Source organism: Salvelinus alpinus, chromosome 26 (assembly GCF_045679555.1).
Source record: "Salvelinus alpinus chromosome 26, SLU_Salpinus.1, whole genome shotgun sequence".
Lineage (NCBI taxonomy): Eukaryota > Metazoa > Chordata > Actinopteri > Salmoniformes > Salmonidae > Salvelinus > Salvelinus alpinus.
The window spans coordinates 17923612-17941371 of NC_092111.1; the positions used below are offsets into that span (position 1 = coordinate 17923612).

General features: G+C 43.3%; 1 protein-coding gene across 3 annotated transcripts in view; it reads right to left on the reverse strand.

The window, feature by feature from the left end:
• The window catches only part of LOC139554877 (RNA polymerase II subunit A C-terminal domain phosphatase-like), a 112799-nt gene that overhangs the window by 66402 nt on the left and 28637 nt on the right, over positions 1 to 17760 (reverse strand). For all 3 annotated transcript variants that reach the window (XM_071368106.1, XM_071368105.1, XM_071368104.1), the window contains 3 exons: positions 10501 to 10642; positions 10192 to 10413; positions 6441 to 6603 (listed from right to left, as the gene is read on the reverse strand). In XM_071368106.1, the coding sequence (XP_071224207.1) occupies positions 6441 to 6603; positions 10192 to 10413; positions 10501 to 10642 (527 nt within the window). The remainder of the gene's footprint in view (positions 1 to 6440; positions 6604 to 10191; positions 10414 to 10500; positions 10643 to 17760) is intronic.

Below are 17760 nucleotides of genomic sequence, written 5' to 3' on the forward strand. Positions count from 1 at the left end.
ACTAATTTACCTGCTATAAAAACTAGAGGTTGACCGATTATGATTTTTCAACGCCGATACCGATTATTGGAGGACCAAAAAAAAGCCGATACCGATTAAATCGGTTATTTTTTGTTGTTGTAATAATGACAATTACAACAATACTGAATGAACACAACATTTTATCAATTTAGCCTCAAATAAATAATGAAACATTTTGGTTTAAATAATGCAAAAACAAAGTGTTGGAGAAGAACATAAAAGTGCAATATGTGCCATGTAAAAAAGCTAACGTTTAAGTTCCTTGCTCAGAACATGAGAACATATGAAAGCTGGTGGTTCCTTTTAACATGAGTCTTCAATATTCGCAGGTAAGAAGTTTTAGGTTGTAGAAAGGCATTGATTTTAAGAAAGGCATTGATGTTATGGTTAGGTAGTTGTGCAACGATTGTGCTTTTTTCGCAAATGTGCTTTTGTTAAATCATCCCCCGTTTGGCGAAGTTGGCTGTCTTTGTTAGGAAGAAAGTCTTCACACAGTTTGCAATGAGCTAGGCAGCCCAAACTGCTGCATATACCCTGACTCTGTTGCAAGAGAAGTGACACCATTATCCTAGTTAAAAGAAATTCATGTTAGCAGGCAATATTAACTAAATATGCAGGTTTAAAAATATATACTTGTGTATTGAATTTAAGAAAGGCATTGATGTTTATGGTTAGGTACACGTTGGAGCAACAACAGTCTTTTTTCGCGAATGCCACCGCATCGATTATATGCAACGCAGGACACGCTAAACTAGTAATATCATCAACCATGTGTAGTTAACTAGTGATTATGATTGATTGATTGTTTTTTATAAGATACATTTAATGCTAGCTAGCAACTTACCGTGGCTTCTTACTGCATTCGCGTAACAGGCAGGCTCCTCGTGGAGTGCAATGTAATCAGGTTGTTAGAGCGTTGGACTAGTTAACCGTAAGGTTGCAAGATTGAATCCCCGAGCTGACAAGGTAAAAATCTGTCGTTCTGCCCCTGAACAAGGCAGTTAACCCACCGTTCCTAGGCCGTCATTGAAAATAAGAATGTGTTCTTAACTGACTTGCCTAGATAAATAAAGGTGTAAAAAAATATTTAAAAAATCTGAAAAATCGGTGTCCAAAAATACCGATTTCCGATTGTTATGAAAACTTGAAACCGGCCATTCTGATTAATCGGTCGACCTCTAATAAAAACACTAACCGTCTGCCACATACTGGAGGGAGATAATTAAAAATCGGGATTCCACCAGGACCAACAGATTATTAATAGCAAATAAATAAATAAAGCTATGCAGGCCTACAGTTGCGGCCAAATACATTGGCAACCTTCCGCTCCAAAAAAAAACAAATACCAATTTCTTCTCAAATAAGATGAAATTGAAAAAAACTTTTTGGTCACTAAACCTTGTTATTGGATTTTCAACATTGGGGGGTAAAAATGTATTTTTGTAAACTTAAGTGCACCACATTAAATGTATAATGGCCAAAGGCTGGTTGAACAGCCTTTGGCCAAGATAACCGCAGACAAAAGCTTTTTGTAGCCATCAATGAGCTTGCTGCACCTTTCTACTGACAAGTTGACCAACTTAGCAGAAAACTGCTCTAATTCTACAATATTTTAGGGGTTCCCTCCACCAACTAAAATTATCAGCCGAAATTGTTCCAACCCCTATTACTAGCCTATTCAACCTCTCTTTCGTATCGTCTGAGATCCCCAAAGATTGGAAAGCTGCCGTGGTCATCCCCCTCTTCAAAAGGGGGAGACACTCTAGATCCAACCTGTTATAGACCTATATCCATCCAGCCCTGCCTTTCTAAAATCTTCGAAAGCCAAGTTAATAAACAGATCACCGACCATTTCGAATCCCACCGTGCCTTCACTATGCAATCTGGTTTCCAAGCTGGTCATGGGTGCACCTCAGCCCCGATCAAGGTCCTAAACGATATCATAACCGCCATCGATAAAAGACAGTACTGTGCAGCGGTCTTCATCATCCTGGCCCAGGCTTTCGACTCTGTCAATCACCGTATTCTTATTGGCAGACTCAACAGCCTTGGTTTCTCAAATGACTGCCTCGCCTGGTTCACCAACTACTTCTCAGATTTAGTTCAGTGTCTCAAATCGGAGGGCCTGTTGTCCGGACCTGTGGCAGTCTCTATGGGGGTACCACAGGGTTCAATTCTCAGGCCGACTCTTTTCTCTGTATATATCAATGATGTCGCTCTTGCTGCTGGGGATTCTTTGATCCACCTCTATGCAGACGACACCATTCTGTATACATCTGGCCCTTCATGGACACTGTGCTAACAAACCTCCAAAAGGGGCTTCAATGCCATACAACTCTCCCTCCGTGGCCTCCAACTGCTCTTAAATGCTAGTAAAACTAAGTGCATGCTCTTAAACCGATTGCTGCCCGCACCCTCCCGCCTGAATAGCATCACTACTCTGGACGGTTCTGATCTAGAATATATGGACAACTACAAATACCTAGGTGTCTGGTTAGACTGTAAACTCTCCTTCCAGACTCACATCAAGCATCTTCAATCCAAAATTAAATCTAGAATCGGCTTCATATTTCGCAACAAAGCCTCCTCCACTCATGCCGCCAAACATACCCTTGTAAAACTGACTATCCTACCGATCCTTAACTTCGGCGATGTCATTTACAAAATAGCCCCCAACACTCTACTCAGCAAACTGGATGTAGTCTATCACAGTGCCATCTGTTTTATCACCAAAACCCCACTGCGACCTGAATGCTCTCGTTGGCTGGCAATCACTACATATCCATCGCCAAACCCACTGGCTCCAGGTCATCTATAAGTCTTCGCTAGGTAAAGCCTTATCTCAGCTCACTGGTCACCATAGCAACACCCACCCGTAGCACGCGCTCCAGCAGGTATATTGCACTGGTCATCCCCAAAGCCAACACTTCCTTTGGCCGCCATTCCTTCCAGTTCTCTGCTGCCAATGACTGGAACGAATTGCAAAAATCTATGAAGCTTTAGTCTTATATCTCCCTCTCTAACTTTAAGCATCAGCTGTCTGAGCAGCTTACCGATCACTGTACCTGGACACAGCCAATCTGTAAATAGCACACCCGACTACCTCATCCCCATATTATTACTTACCCTCTTGCACACCAGTATCTCTACTTACACATCATCATCTGCACATGTATCACTCCAGTATTAATGCTAAATTGTAATTATTTTCACCTCTAGGGCCTATTTATTGCCTACCTCCCTACATTTGCACACACTGTACATAGATGTTTCTATTTTTCTTTTCTATGTTTGTTTATGTGTAACTTTGTTTTGTTGTTTATGTCCACTGCTTTGCTTTATCTTGGCCAGGTCGCAGTTGTAAATGAGAAATTGTTCTCAACTGGCCTACCTGGTTAAATAATAGTTTTCGCCATAGATTTTGGATGTGATTCAGATTCGCTGGCCACTCCAGAACAGTCCAGCATCTCTTCTTAACCACTCCTGGGTGCTTTTTGATGTGTGTTTGGGGTCCTTGTCGTGCTGGAAGACCCACAACCTTCAATTGAGACGTTTTTACACACCGGGTTGAACATTGTACTACAAAACACCTGATAATCTGTTGATTTCATGATGCCTTGCACACGTTCAAGGCCCCCCAGCACCAGAGGCAGCGCCACGGCATTATCAAATTATGTTTGATTGTATGCAGGCTGTTCTTTCCTTTGAATGAGAAAATAGCTACGTTAAAGAAAACAGACATTTTAAAGAAGGATGGGAGAGGCTTAATGACCATTCTAACACAGGCTCGGTGAAGCTTGATAAAAACAAACCAATTGGTTCAGACACCCAAGGGAGCAGAGATCACTGAAAACAGGCTGGGTGATGTTAGATAACAGACCTACAATAACAGTTAAAGGACATAATGGGACAATTGTAGAATGGGACAAGCAAAATAGTTTACAACAAAAGTGAGCTCGGTTAAAACAGGGGTTAATAGGGCTTCCCGGGTGGTGCAGTGGTCTAGGGCACTGCATTGCAGCACTAGCTGTGCTTTCCTCCGACACATTGGTGCGGCTGGCTTCCGGGTTGGAGGCGCGCTGTGTTAAGAAGCAGTGCGGCTTGGTTGGGTTGTGTTTCGGAGGACGCATGGCTTTCGACCTTTGTAGCGATGAGACAAGATAGTAATTACTAACAATTGGATACCATGAAATTGGGGAGAAAAGAGGGTTAAAAAAAAACAAAAAAACAGGGGTTAATAACACCATACTGAAATTACTTCAGAGACATGGAGATGAATGAACATGGGATGTGTAATATACCATTAACATGTCTAGCTGTGTTATTGACCCCTGTACGTGTGGTCAATGATAAAAAAGAAGGTGGCAAAAGTTGAAAATTGTAATTCGATGGGAAGGCATCTCATGGTTCATGGACGTAATGTAATAACAATACTAAAAAGGTTATCCTCATCCACACACAGCTATTCTGAACACCTACTCAGAACAGAGATATTCTGTAGACAGATAGAGGTAACGTTACCCATCAAAAAGAGATAAGTAACAAGATCTTTAGGCTTAGACATTTTATTTCTAGTTCAGTGATTTAAAAAGGACACATGGTGCAGCCTGAGCATTCTCCCATCAACACTTAAAACTAAAAAGGACCAAAGACAAGAAATAATAAATGTCTCTTTTCATGGAAGACTCTGCCACAGCAGTCTGAGCCACAGCAGAAGTACAGAACCGTAGCCTGCGGCGACCAGGGTTACAGAACTTTATCTTTCAGTTGAACTCATAAACAGATCAAGACATTCACTTTATGTGTGTCTGAAATGGCACCCTATTCCCTATGTAGTGCACTACTTTTAGCCAGAGCTCAGGCAATCCCTCTAAAGAGAATAGGTACGTTATTTAGAACACAAAGGCAAATTCAATAAACGGAATGGGGTGCCAGAGCCATAATCCATTTCTGCAGTCTCCTGGTTCACAACAAGCCCTTCGTCAATCATAGTGTCCCCAGTCACAGTGATATCCAAACCATTAGATTAAAACTCACAACTGGAACCCATTTGCCATGACAAGCTGTGTGACCTGTACTGGTGGCAAGGGAGACAGGGAGCGAGGGAGAAGGAGAGAGAGAGGTGGAGAGAAGGATAGAGACAGAGGGATAGAGGTGAGCGCGAGAAACATCCTGAAAGAAAAGTATCAAAAGTGCCACCAGTCATATTCTATATGACAATAATAAAACCCAGGTCAGGAAGTGGAGAGAAAACAACGTCACACAGATTTCTATCATGAGTGTCGCTCCAGTTTTTATTCAGCCATCAGATTCTCATTTCTTTCACTTCGTCTCTCTCCAAATAACTTAACAGCCATGTCCACAAAATGACTACAGGGGACAGAATACTGTTCAGAACTACTCAATAAAACATAAGCCTTTACATACAAATTATTTCTGTCTGTCTGTGTGTGTGTGTGTGTGTGTGTGGGGGGGGGGGGGGGATGTAAATAATAAGCATGGGTGAAAGCGAGAAAGCTCAACCTCAAACAGACGTGGAGGCATCACTCTGACTCCCTTTAACCAGTCAATTAGAGCATGTCGTGTGCCGAGGAACTTCTGTTACCAGCCAGACATAAGTAGGGGGACAAGAGTTGGGCTCCCTGGGGAATTAATTAAAACTATGTGGTGCCATCATCATCATTAACAACGCAAAGCGCACAGTCACACAACTTGCTAGACGAGTGAGTGACAGATAGCAGAGAACAGAAGTACTAACATGGTGGTGGAGAAACTTGACATGGAGGAATACTTTTATTGTTCATTGTCATTTTCTGAACAAGCAGAGAATTGACAGCTTTTCCAGTCAGGCACACTCTGGACAGCCCTACTGAGACAAATAGAGGCTGCTGGAGAGGACCCAGGAGTATGTCCCCTGACACATTAGCAGCCCTCAGATGTCATTAAACACCATTATCTAGCTTGGAGGCTGGAGATGCACAGTCTGCACACAGTGGATGTGCCAGGAAAAACAGCACTATAACCACTGTGTGTGTGTGTGTGTGTGTGTGTGAACATGTGCGTGCGTAATGATTATATTCTCAGAATACTTTCCTTAAAGAGAGAGATGGAACATCATGTTTTTATGTCCGAGTGGTTCTGTCTAGTTCTGTGTGGGGTTCTGTCTGTGTACGGCAGATATTAGATGCTCATAATAGCACGCCCGCAGAGAGTCCACCGTACAGCGCCAACCCTGCCTGAAGACTGTATGGAATCTGTATTCACACAGAGTTCATGTGAGACACATGTAAAGGTATTATGTTTGTGACAGAATGTATTTTCCATGGTCCTTCCAACCAGATCTGTTAGTATTTCTTTCAGTATGCCTACATCTTTGAAAAATGTTTAGCGGGTACAATGTATGCGTGTGTGTTCCTCACCTCCTTGTCCATGCTGTCCAGGTCTTCTTTACAGAATGTGTAGAGGGGGTTGGTCTCTGACATGCTGGGCTGGCGTTCCCTCCGCCGGCAGGAGGGTCCAGGCTGCTCGTCGTCTCGACTGGAGGGACCCGCCGTCTCCCCCTGCTGGTCCTTCTGACCCCCCCTGGTCACACCACAACAAACCACCATCAGCCAGACACAAACATCTCCAACTATTACCTAATTAGCCATAATAAACTCATTGTGAATCACCATGAGAAAACCAGTGACGTGTTATCACCGATAGTGGGAAACAGGAAGAGAAACACCCTTTGTGCGTCTTCTAATTACATTCAGCTACCAAAACAGCAAGATTTTTCCATTATGTTCTAAACTTTCAGTAGAGGGTCAGGCTTACAGTCCATCAGCCTTAGGGGCTATCAGGAGTACACGGCTAATATTACAGCCCTACTAGACATACATACAAGTCCTGTCAAAGGCAGGTGAAATGTGGTTGACCACAAACCACATGTCAAGTTTGTGCGTGCGTTTTCAAAGACACGGGAGAAAGTCGAGGACAGATGTTGAGGAACGATACAGTAAAACTATAAATGAATATAACAAAAAGGACAGATGCTACCCATTAAACGTTCCTTTTTTAATCTAGGACAACGTCGACACGAAGCAAGACGCATCTGTGATGTGTACCACAGAGTGTAGGGGGAGAACATGTAGGGAAGGGAAAGAGGGTGGAGGGAGAGAGGACGGGTGCAACTTCTGGGCTTTTAAACGCTGTGAAAATGAGACATTTCCCAGTGGGAGACAGAGCGGTTTGCAGACCAGAGAGAGATCCACTGGGATAGTAGGAAATTACAGATATATTTCCTTCATTTTAAGCCAAGCAGGATATATAACATGTTCTAAATGAGGTCTACTCAAAATACTTAGAATATTGCCCTTCATTGACGAATCTGATTAGTCTATTTTAAGCTAACTCCTCCTGTCCAGTAACATTGTGCAGGACCTTTGTACAACACAATCACTTCTCCCAATGAGTGGTATCTGCTACTGTATAGTATTTTACAGATGAAGGAGAACCCAGAAACATCCTTGGATACGCTACAAGGAGCGAGGCTTAGACTATGTTTGGCAGAATGTTTAGGGTATAGGATATCTGAGGACAGCCAAGGTGAGGCTGTGTGTGCGTGTGTGTGTGTGTGTGAGGAGCCAAGGTGTGAGGAGCCAAGGTGAGCTAAGGTGAGGCTGTGTGTGTGGACCCAAGATGAGGCTGTGTGTGTGGACCCAAGATGAGGCTGTGTGTGTGGAGCCAAGGTGAGGCTGTGTGTGTGGAGCCAAGGTGAGGCTGGGGAAATAATTAGAGCCCGACTGATATCGGCGGCCGATATTGGCCTTTTACTGATATAACGTATCGGCCAATAATTCCAACGATAACCGATATTCAATAAATAGGATGAAAAGAGAATCTCATGCTGATCTGAACACTAGTGCCCATTCTCATGCTGTGTCATTATTTTCACAATGTAGGACATCAGCATATGAAGTTACTGGACAATTGCTCTTTTGGATGGCAGTTTGAGAATTTAGTGTTGAAAAACACTTTTTCAATCCCGCAGTAAAACAGTCTATCGGCACGTTTGTCCCCCGAAAAGTCGGAATAATTATCGGACACAAAAAAACATATCGGTCGGGCTCTCCAAATAATATCTGTTTAGGATAGAGTAGACAGTCCTGGGGTTGGCACGTCTCACTACTGTCCTGTTAGATCTGGTTAGAGGACCTCGTTGAGAACAGGGGTGTAGCTAGCTGAGGATAAACAGCTGAGACAGGCTGGTCCCCACTGAGTGGTGATGTTGAGAGGAACATTTTGCCCAGAAACCAAGAAAGTATTGAGCGATTAAGAGGGGAACGACACTCCACATCACCCAGTATGCACTGCAGGCGGCAGCACTTCCTCCTGGTGGTCTCTAATTGGGCGCGGAGCTTCTTTGATGATTTCTCTCCAATTTGGGTTTTATGTAACAAAAATTCAGCATTGTGCCTCACTGTGTGTGTGTGTGAGACAAACTCTGCTCTGCTTCGAAGCTTCATTATGATGTTATTAACATGACTTTTCTGTCTCAAAGCAGAAAGTTAAGGAGCCACCGGCAGAGACCGTCCGGTGAACAGACGCCAGCCAATTTAGAGATGAAAACTTTTCACAACATTTGGAGCCAGCTCAAAGGAAAACATTTTAATTGAGACCAACACCAAGACTAGGATGTTAACTCTTTTGTACACACCAATTGAGGTGACAGAGATGCTTTTGGTGACTCACACAGGGAGGACAGAAGGTTTTCTAAAGTGAGACAGATTTAATCTTGACAAACTATGGGTAAAGAAGCTACCTACAATACTGAAAACAGAAATACATGCAGACACTGCAAGTAATATACAACCTTGAGGTTGGACTGGGAAATACAAATCTGGTAATATAACTTCTTGTAGCTGCTTGCTGACTAATGAGCAGTTTCCCATCACATTCATCATAGCCCCAGTATTTTATTTCTCCTCCAAAACAGACTTTTCCAGCATTAACATGCTAATTCATCTTCACCTCTAGCTGTAGAACATAATGAACAGGCAGAAACTCCAGCAGGAATCGGCTAATCATTTAATTCCAGGAGAAGAATCCACACAGCATATAGGCTGTGGGCCTCATGTATACATATATATATTCATTAGAGGGAGCTGGGTCGGTCGGGGAGCCACTTTGCAGCGTAAACACCTGCTGCTCGGCTCCTAGACAGTTGGTACCCGGCCTACTAATAGAAATATGATTAACAGACCAAACACTGTTCTCTATGTTACAGCTGTAAGCGCTGCCAGAGTTATTGTTTTGAGTGTTACATCTTCTGAACACTGACAAAGTTTTCAGAGCTCTTCTGTATATACAGGGCCCGGCGTCTACTAAATGTAAGGTGATACATTTACATTAGAGTCATTTAGCACAGGGTTTCCCAAACTGGATCCTGGGGCCCTACCTGGGTGCACGTTTTGATTGTTGCCCTAGCACTACACAGCTGATTCAAATGATCAAAGCTTGATGATGAGTTGGTTATTTGAATTAGCTGTGTAGTGCTGTTTGAATTAGCTGTGTAGTGCTGTGTAGTGCTTAGCTGTGTAGTGCTAGGGCAACAACCAAAACGTGCACCCAGGAGGGGGTGAGTTTGGAAAACCCTGATTTAGAAAACGCTTTTATCCAGAGCCCCAGGAGCAATTAGGGCAGGGTTTCCCAAACTCGAAAAAACAAAACAAAAAAACAAAACATGCACCCCTTGGGGATCCTAGGACAGAGTTTGGGAAACGCTGAATTAGGGTTAAGTGCTTTGCTCAAGGGCATAGGCAGATTTTTCACCTATTCGACTTGGAGATTCAAACCAGCAACCTTTCGGCCCAACGCTGCAACGCTAGGCTACCTGCCTCCGTATAGCAGCCATCAGAGCAAAGAGAAGGACAGGACAGAGACAAGCTACGTTCCAGAATGTTCTAACTGGTACGAGACCTGTTGTCCTTGCTCCTCTAGCTATGAGGGGGGCAAGAAGACTTACTAGGTACTTAGAAGCACTGAAAAGCCAACCATCAATCCCAGATATCAATACATCTGATGGACACCCACAGAAGAGGACCGATCTGAACACACATGTCATCATTCATCATCCGAAAGTACACGCCACACACAGTTGTGAACACAGTTGAATTGCCAGGTCAGTACCTGAGCGAGGTCTGGTCGCCGTGGGCAGCAGACATGGAGGCCTGGAGGTAAGATGGTGGTCTGGAGGCCTGAGTCCCACGGCGAATCAGCTTCCCCGTGACCGGGTCGTACGTCCGCATCTCAGGGGCAGCTGGAGGAGGGTGGTGGTGGAGGGGGGCGGGGGGGAACCGGGGGTTCTGGAAGGAGCCTTGGAGGTCAGGGAACGTGACTGGGCTGTTGCTCCTAAAGACAGAAACACCATCAGATAACGCCCGAGTGTGTGTACTGTTGTGACTTTGTGTGTGTCTGTGTGTGTGTGTGTATATATACCGTTGGGTCTTGGTGTAGTCCTCCTTCAGTGGATACAGTGATTCCTCCACCCTCTCCCAGCGCTCCAGACATCCCCACAGCCAGTCAGGATTCACCACATGGAGATGTTTACAGCCTTGGGCCTGACGCACCTTCTCTGTACCTGAGAGAGACAAGGAGAGGATCAATCAAGAAGAGAAAACAGAATACCGTCTGTTGCTAGATACCAAACTTAAAGTAGAACTGACAGCGTTTTAGCAACATGAAATCTTATTCAAATCTGTTCATATACACTGCCAGGAAGAATACATTTTCTGACATAAGAGCACTTCGATATGGTCATTTTCACGTATAGTAAGACATTTGAATTCTATAGCAATATAGAATGGGAAAGCGGGCATGTGTTTGGCCAATTAATAGACAATGCCGCAAATAAAACTTCAAAAACGTGTGTTTTGTCCAGGATCGAGTCAACGCAGACTGGTGCACCATATCAGAGAGATACAGTAGGCTTATATTCAAATAAACCATTTGCCACACGGGCCTGGCATGATTAACTTTGAACTGGACTATGTGTTAATAAGCAGTAGCAATAGCGCGACGTTAGATCATTACAACGTATTCGCTAAGAGCCACAAAATACACCTGAATGGATTTCTGCAAATATGTAAATACCACGGGAGTCCTCTTACATTTGGGAACTTCACAATCCTATTAATATAACCATGAAAAGGTAAGATCTCTCTCCCTCAATTGCCTATGCGCATCAACAACAAGATCAACAACTAATGCTAGCCAGAGCAAGATGAGCTAAAATCTAACGAGGGAACATTAGTTAAACCCTCTCAGCTAGTTGGCCGTCAGAATTGCACTGATAAACGATGGAGAATAGTAGCCTGCTCATTCTTACAACTGAAATGGAAACGTGCCTACCCGCCCATTTGATCGATGCCAAACACATTTGTTGGACAACTAAGAGACACTTCAAGTTTAACATAGCTAGTTAGCTAGCTAGCGAAGCGATTCACATTTCTGGCTAGCTAGCCAAATGACACCTGCATTTCTATTTATAGCCAAATAAAAACAATATGAGGGGGAGTCACCAATGCGAGCCCATCAGGCTGTAACGTTGACTCACTGTGTCCTATTCCGCCCGCAGGTCTTGGGGTTGACACATGCGCTAGCCAATTAGTCACGTTATGACTGACTTGTGATAATTTCCCTAGCTAGTTTGATTGCATTGACATTCCCAGCCTTAGTTAGTCGTCCATTTTTGTTCAAAATATTGAGTCATTGAAACTGAAACAGTGGATCCCGAATAGGTGGAGGCAGCAAACAATGTACCAAGACAGCTGTGAAATGTATTGGGGAATTACATTAATCCTGCATTGAACTGCATCCATCTATTTTGCCTAAAGGCCTTACTGTACCTTATGGAATTTTGAGTCAAGTATAACCTATTTTTAAAACCTCTTAGAAAGTTGGTTTTGAAGCATAAACTGGGAATTTGATATTTTTTACTGATAGGATTGTCCGTTTCATATCTGCAAAGTAGTTAAAATGCGGCTAGTTCCACTTTAACAACCAAGCTGCATAAACAGAGGAGCAAACTGAAGAGAGAAATATACAACAACTCTTGGATGCAAATGGAAGTGGATTTATTGTTAAAACCAACACTTTCAATGGGCCTCCCGAGTGGCGCAGTGGTCTAAGGCACTGCATTGCAGTGCTAGCTGTGCCACTAGAGATTCTGGGTTAGAGTCCAGGCTCTGTTGCAGCCGACCGTGATCGGGAGACCCATGGGGCCCAGCGTTGTCCGGGTTAGGCCGGCAGGGATGTCCTTGTCATATCTCGCTCTAGCGACTCCTGTGGCGGGCAGTGCACGCTGACACGGTAGCCAGGTGTACAGTGTTTCCTCCGACACATTGGTGCAGCTGGCTTCCGGGTTAAGTGGGCATTGTGTCAAGAAGCAGTGCGGGTTGGCTTGGTTGGTTGTGTTTCAGAGGACGCACGGCTCTCGACCTTCGCCTCTCCCAAGTCCGTACGGGAGTTGCAGCGACGGGACAAGACTAACTACCAATTGGATACCAAAAAAAATAAAAAAAACTTTCGGGGGGAGCCTCAAATCATACATTCAAAGCCAATTGACAATTATCCTGAAGCATTTCATTTTTCACCTATCTATTAGGTTCCATTGACAATCAGTTATTATTTTATTGGCATTGTCAGTTCAGAGAGCAGCAATTTCCACTTGACTTGGGGCTATTGATGTCTGACCCAGTGATAGAGACCTGCATGTCAGGGTAGCACCGTACCCAATTAACACAAGGTTAGCCCAGCTCACAGCGGCAAATACTGGCTCTGCTCTGCACATCGATTGCCTATCATTCTTTGCCATATTTTCTCCCCAAGATGATTAGGTGTCAAATTGATACTAGCGTGTTCAGTTCCGACTGTGTAGCTAGCTATAAGCCAATAATCCAGAACAACAAGAGGTCAGCCTTGAGATTGCATAGCAACAGCGGCCAGACAGACAAATCCTCTGAATATGATCTGACTGCCAATGCCGAGATTTGAGATGGCTGAGCAAAATTAATTATACAAGGTAGCGAAAACATTGGCCCATGGGCCAGACCCCACAATTTGGGCTGTCGAGTTCAATTGGGGTGACGATTTCCCTGAAGGTCTTTGTCCTTAGAGTTGAAAAATGTGTGAGCGAAAGCTGCCATTGCTGCACTGCTATGTTATCACTCTTTCATCCCATTGGGACTTTACCAGTATTCAACACATTATTGCTTACGTATATCCTTTAATCATAGATCAATGGAAAGCATAGATTTACAGTATACATCAGACACAATTACAGAATATTGAGGTCAAAATCACTTTGACCTCTTGACAGATCAGAATTACCTGTATAAATTGCTTTAAAAAGGAAACCCTGATACATTTTACACTTTGTTCGACAAGTGTAACTAAGCTACTCGGGAACATTCAATGTTTTCTTGGTAAGCAACCCCATTTGGCCTTGTTTTATAGGTTATTGTCCTGAAAGGTGTATTCATCTCTCAGTGTCTATTGGAAAGCAGATTGAACACGGTTTTCCTCTCAAATTTGCCCCAAACATAACGCTTTGCATTGAGGACAAGAAGTTCATTTCTTTGCCACATTTATTGCAGTATTACTTAAGTGCCTTGTTGCAAACAAGTAGCATGTTTTGGAATATTTTTTTGTTGCACAGGCTTCCTCCTTTTCACTCTGTCATTTAGGTTAGTATTGTGGAGTAACTACAATGTTGATCCATCCTCAGTTCTCATATCACAACCATTAAACTCTGATGGTTTTAAAGTCACCATTGGCTTCATGGTGAAATCTCAGAGTAGTTCCCTTACTCTCCAGCAACTGAGTTAGGAAAGACACCTGTATCTGTGTAGTGACTGGGTGTATTGATACACCATCCAAAGCCTAATTAATAACGTCAACATGCTCAAAGGGAAAATCAGCATCTACCAATAGCTTCCCTTCTTTGCGAGGCATTGAAAAACCTCCCTGTTTTGTGGTTGAGTCTGTTCAGGAAATTAATTACAGATAATTGTATGTATGTGTGAGGTACAGAGATGGGTTAGTTATTCAAAAATCCTGTTAATCCCTATTGAACACGGAATGAGTCCATGCAACTTATTACGCAATTTGTTAGGCACACCTTTACTCCTGAACTTTAGGCTTGCCATAACAAAAGGGGTTAAATACTTACTGACTCAAGACATTTCAGCTTTTCATTTTTAAAAGATAATTCCACTTTGACATTATGTGGTATTGTGTGTAGATCAGTGACAAAACCATTTACATTTTAAATTCAGGCTCAAACACAGAATATAGAAAAAGTAAAGGGGTGTGAAAACTTTCTGAAGGCACTGTACTTGAGCAATAACTTGTTGTATTCTGACATTGTCACATGGGAAAATCCATATGGGAAAAATGTATGGGATGAAGGAATGAAAGAGTGAAAACAGATAACTGCCATTGCTGCACATCTATTACACATTATCCAACTCTAGGGACATCGACCTTCAAGAAAATCACTATGAGACATTGTCACCCAGAGTGAGCCCAACCCCTATATAAATCCCAGTACAATGAATGAGAGACTGTCTCAGGCACTTGTACCGACAGCCCACACAATGACTGTCACTCAGGCCATTGTACCGACAGCCCACACAGTGGCAGCTTCTTAACATTTCCTCTTCACATGAAGTGGGACCCTGTATGCTGCGGTGCCCTACGTGCTCCCTCTCCCCTTCTCCCTCCTCTCTGTGGTCGAATTTGTCCGGTTCTGACGTACAGAGCTCGTTGAGCCCCCACGGACCGCTGATTGTAAAGTGCAGCTGACGACAATGCTGCCTGCCACTTCCTGTGCTTGATGATGTCTGAGGGCACATTGGATTGGATGAGGAACAACATCAGGCTGGGCTATTATTCCTTAAAAGACATGACGTCCGCCTGCCAGTCAGACAGCCAACCTGTCAGTCAGCCACATTGACGCTAATTCGAAAGACCAGAGGGAAAGAATCATCGGTTTGGCCCAGACAGACTATTCTTCCCTGCTCCTCTTTCAGAGTAACACCATTGAAGGCAATGGGTTTCCAAGAACAGGAAGGTACTTGTGACATTTGTAGTCAGGAGGTGAGGTGGCTCTATAAAGCCAGTGTCTCTCAGACTTGCAGAGAAAGGTGGTTCACGTGTCTCTGTAATGGCTGAAGAGGTGCCTTCACGAGTAACTACTTTTTAAAAATGGGACTGAAAGGCTCCGTCTGCCCCTCTACCTCCTAGACATGTGAATTCAGTCTCCCATATTAAAAAGTGCATGAATGTTCAAGGATAATCTAAAAACAAAGTTGTACTCATTGTCCGGGCCTGTTTGTCTTGTTAATGGCATCTTCACGCCTTTATAATTGAAAAGAAAACACTGGTAATGGTCTTCTATCTTTAGAAGGCTGGGTCATGTTGGCGATACGAACCAAACCTCATTTGTCAGTAGGAACTCTGATAGGACCACGTGATTGAACGCCAGCAAAGTGCTTAGCTAGACCAAATTGAAACCACAGCTGTAGTGACAGGATTTTAATGGAACAACAAGCTAGTGATATGTCTTCAAAATCAGTAACACCTGCTAATTGTACAGCTTACTTGGTCACGGTGGTCTTCACGGTGCAAGCCATAACTAGCCATGTACAGATTCAATAGCCCAAGACACTCCAGCTGATGCTCCGTTACACTAGAATGCATTTTGCAATCCAAATGACAGTTTAATATCTCGAAGAGGCTAGTATGATAGCATCCATGCCCATTAGGGACCAGAATATGCTAATGCTAAAGCTGAGAAAAGCAATAAAGAAACAGCTTAGGCTATTCTCTGTTTGGAATTTGTTAAGGGACTGATTAAATTCAGGACAGAATATGTACTGTAGGTTACAAGGCTCTCTGGGTTCAACACTTAAAGGAAAACTCCACCCCAAAACAAAATTTGGGTATTTGTTTCATTAGAAACAAAATACCAAAACATTCTGGGGCTATATCAACAATTGACTAATGAAACAAATGCCAAAAGATAGTTTTGGGGTGAAACTTTTCTTTAAGTGGAGCTAATATTCATTATGGTTTGGCTCGCTAGAGAGACTTCATAATCTAGATGTACAGTGACGGAGTCTTCTAGCCTGTGTAATAGGCTAATAGGGATGAACAGAGACACAATACAGTATGACTGTATAATGACTGTATAATGAGAGAGAAAATACAGTATGACTGTATAATGAGAGAGAAAATACAGTATGACTGTATAGAGAGAGAAAATACAGTATGACTGTATAATGAGAGAAAATACAGTATGACTGTATAGAGAGAGAAAATACAGTATGACTGTATAATGAGAGAGAAAATACAGTATGACTGTATAATGAGAGAGAAAATACAGTATGACTGTATAATGAGAGAGAAAATACAGTATGACTGTATAATGAGAGAGAAAATACAGTATGACTGTATAATGATAGGGATGAACAGAGAACCATAGTATCAATTCACCATCCCATTACACCTTTCTCTCTGCTAGATGTTGAGGTTGAATGTGTCGATCAGATGATGTTACTGGAACAGTTAGAAGTGCCATTATCTTTTCTCCCCCTATTCCAGCCTGTTTCTTCCCGACATGGCCTTCGTCCCAAATTGGCCCTTGGGGCTCTGGTCAAAAGTAGTGTACTATAAAGGGAATAGGGTGCCATTAAGGATGCATCCATAGCATTCATCAACACAGCCTTGCCTTCATTTGAAACCTGATACCGTAATGGAACATTGTGTTGAAATACAGTATATATACACACAAAAGTATGTGGACACCCTTTCAAATTAGTGGATTCGGCTATTTCAGCCACACCCGTTGCTGACAGGTGTATAAAATCGAGCACACAGCCATAGACAAACATTCGCAGCAGAATGGCCTTACTGAAGAGCTCAGTGACTTTCAATGTGGCACAGTCATAGGATGCCACCTTTCAAACAAGTCAGTTGCTGTTATTGTGAAGTGGAAATGCCTAGGAGCAACAGCGGCTCAGCCGTGAAGCGGTAGGCCACGCAAGCTCACAGAACCCTAAGATCACCATGCACAATGCAAAGTGTTAACTGGAGTGGTATAAAGCTCGCCGCCATTGGACTCTGGAGCAATGGAAACTCGTTCTCTGGAGTGATGAATCATACTTGACCATCTGGCAGTCCGACAAACAAATCTGGGTTTGGCGAATACCAGGAGAACACTAGCTGCTCCAATGCATAATGCCAACCGTAAAGTGTGATGGAGAAGGAATAATGGTCTGGGGCTGTTTTTCAAGGTTCAAGCTCCTTAATTCCAGTGAAGGGAAATCTTAACGCTACAGTATACAATGACATTCTAGACGATTCTGTGCTTCCTGTGGCAAGAGTTTGGGGAAGGCTTTCCTGTTTCAGCATAGCAATGCCTCTGTGCACAACGCGAGGTCCATACAGAAATGGATTGTCGAGATCGGTGTGGAAGAACTTAACTGGCCTGCACAGTGCCCTGACCTCAACTCCATTGAACACCTTTGGAATGAATTGGAACTCCGACTGCGAGCCAGGCCTAATTGCCCAACATCAATCTGACTTTACTAATGTTCTTGTGGCTGAATGTTCCATGCAGAAATGTTCCAACAGCTAGTGGAAAGCCTTCCCAGAAGAGTGGAGGCTGTAACAGCAGCAAACGGGAGACAAACT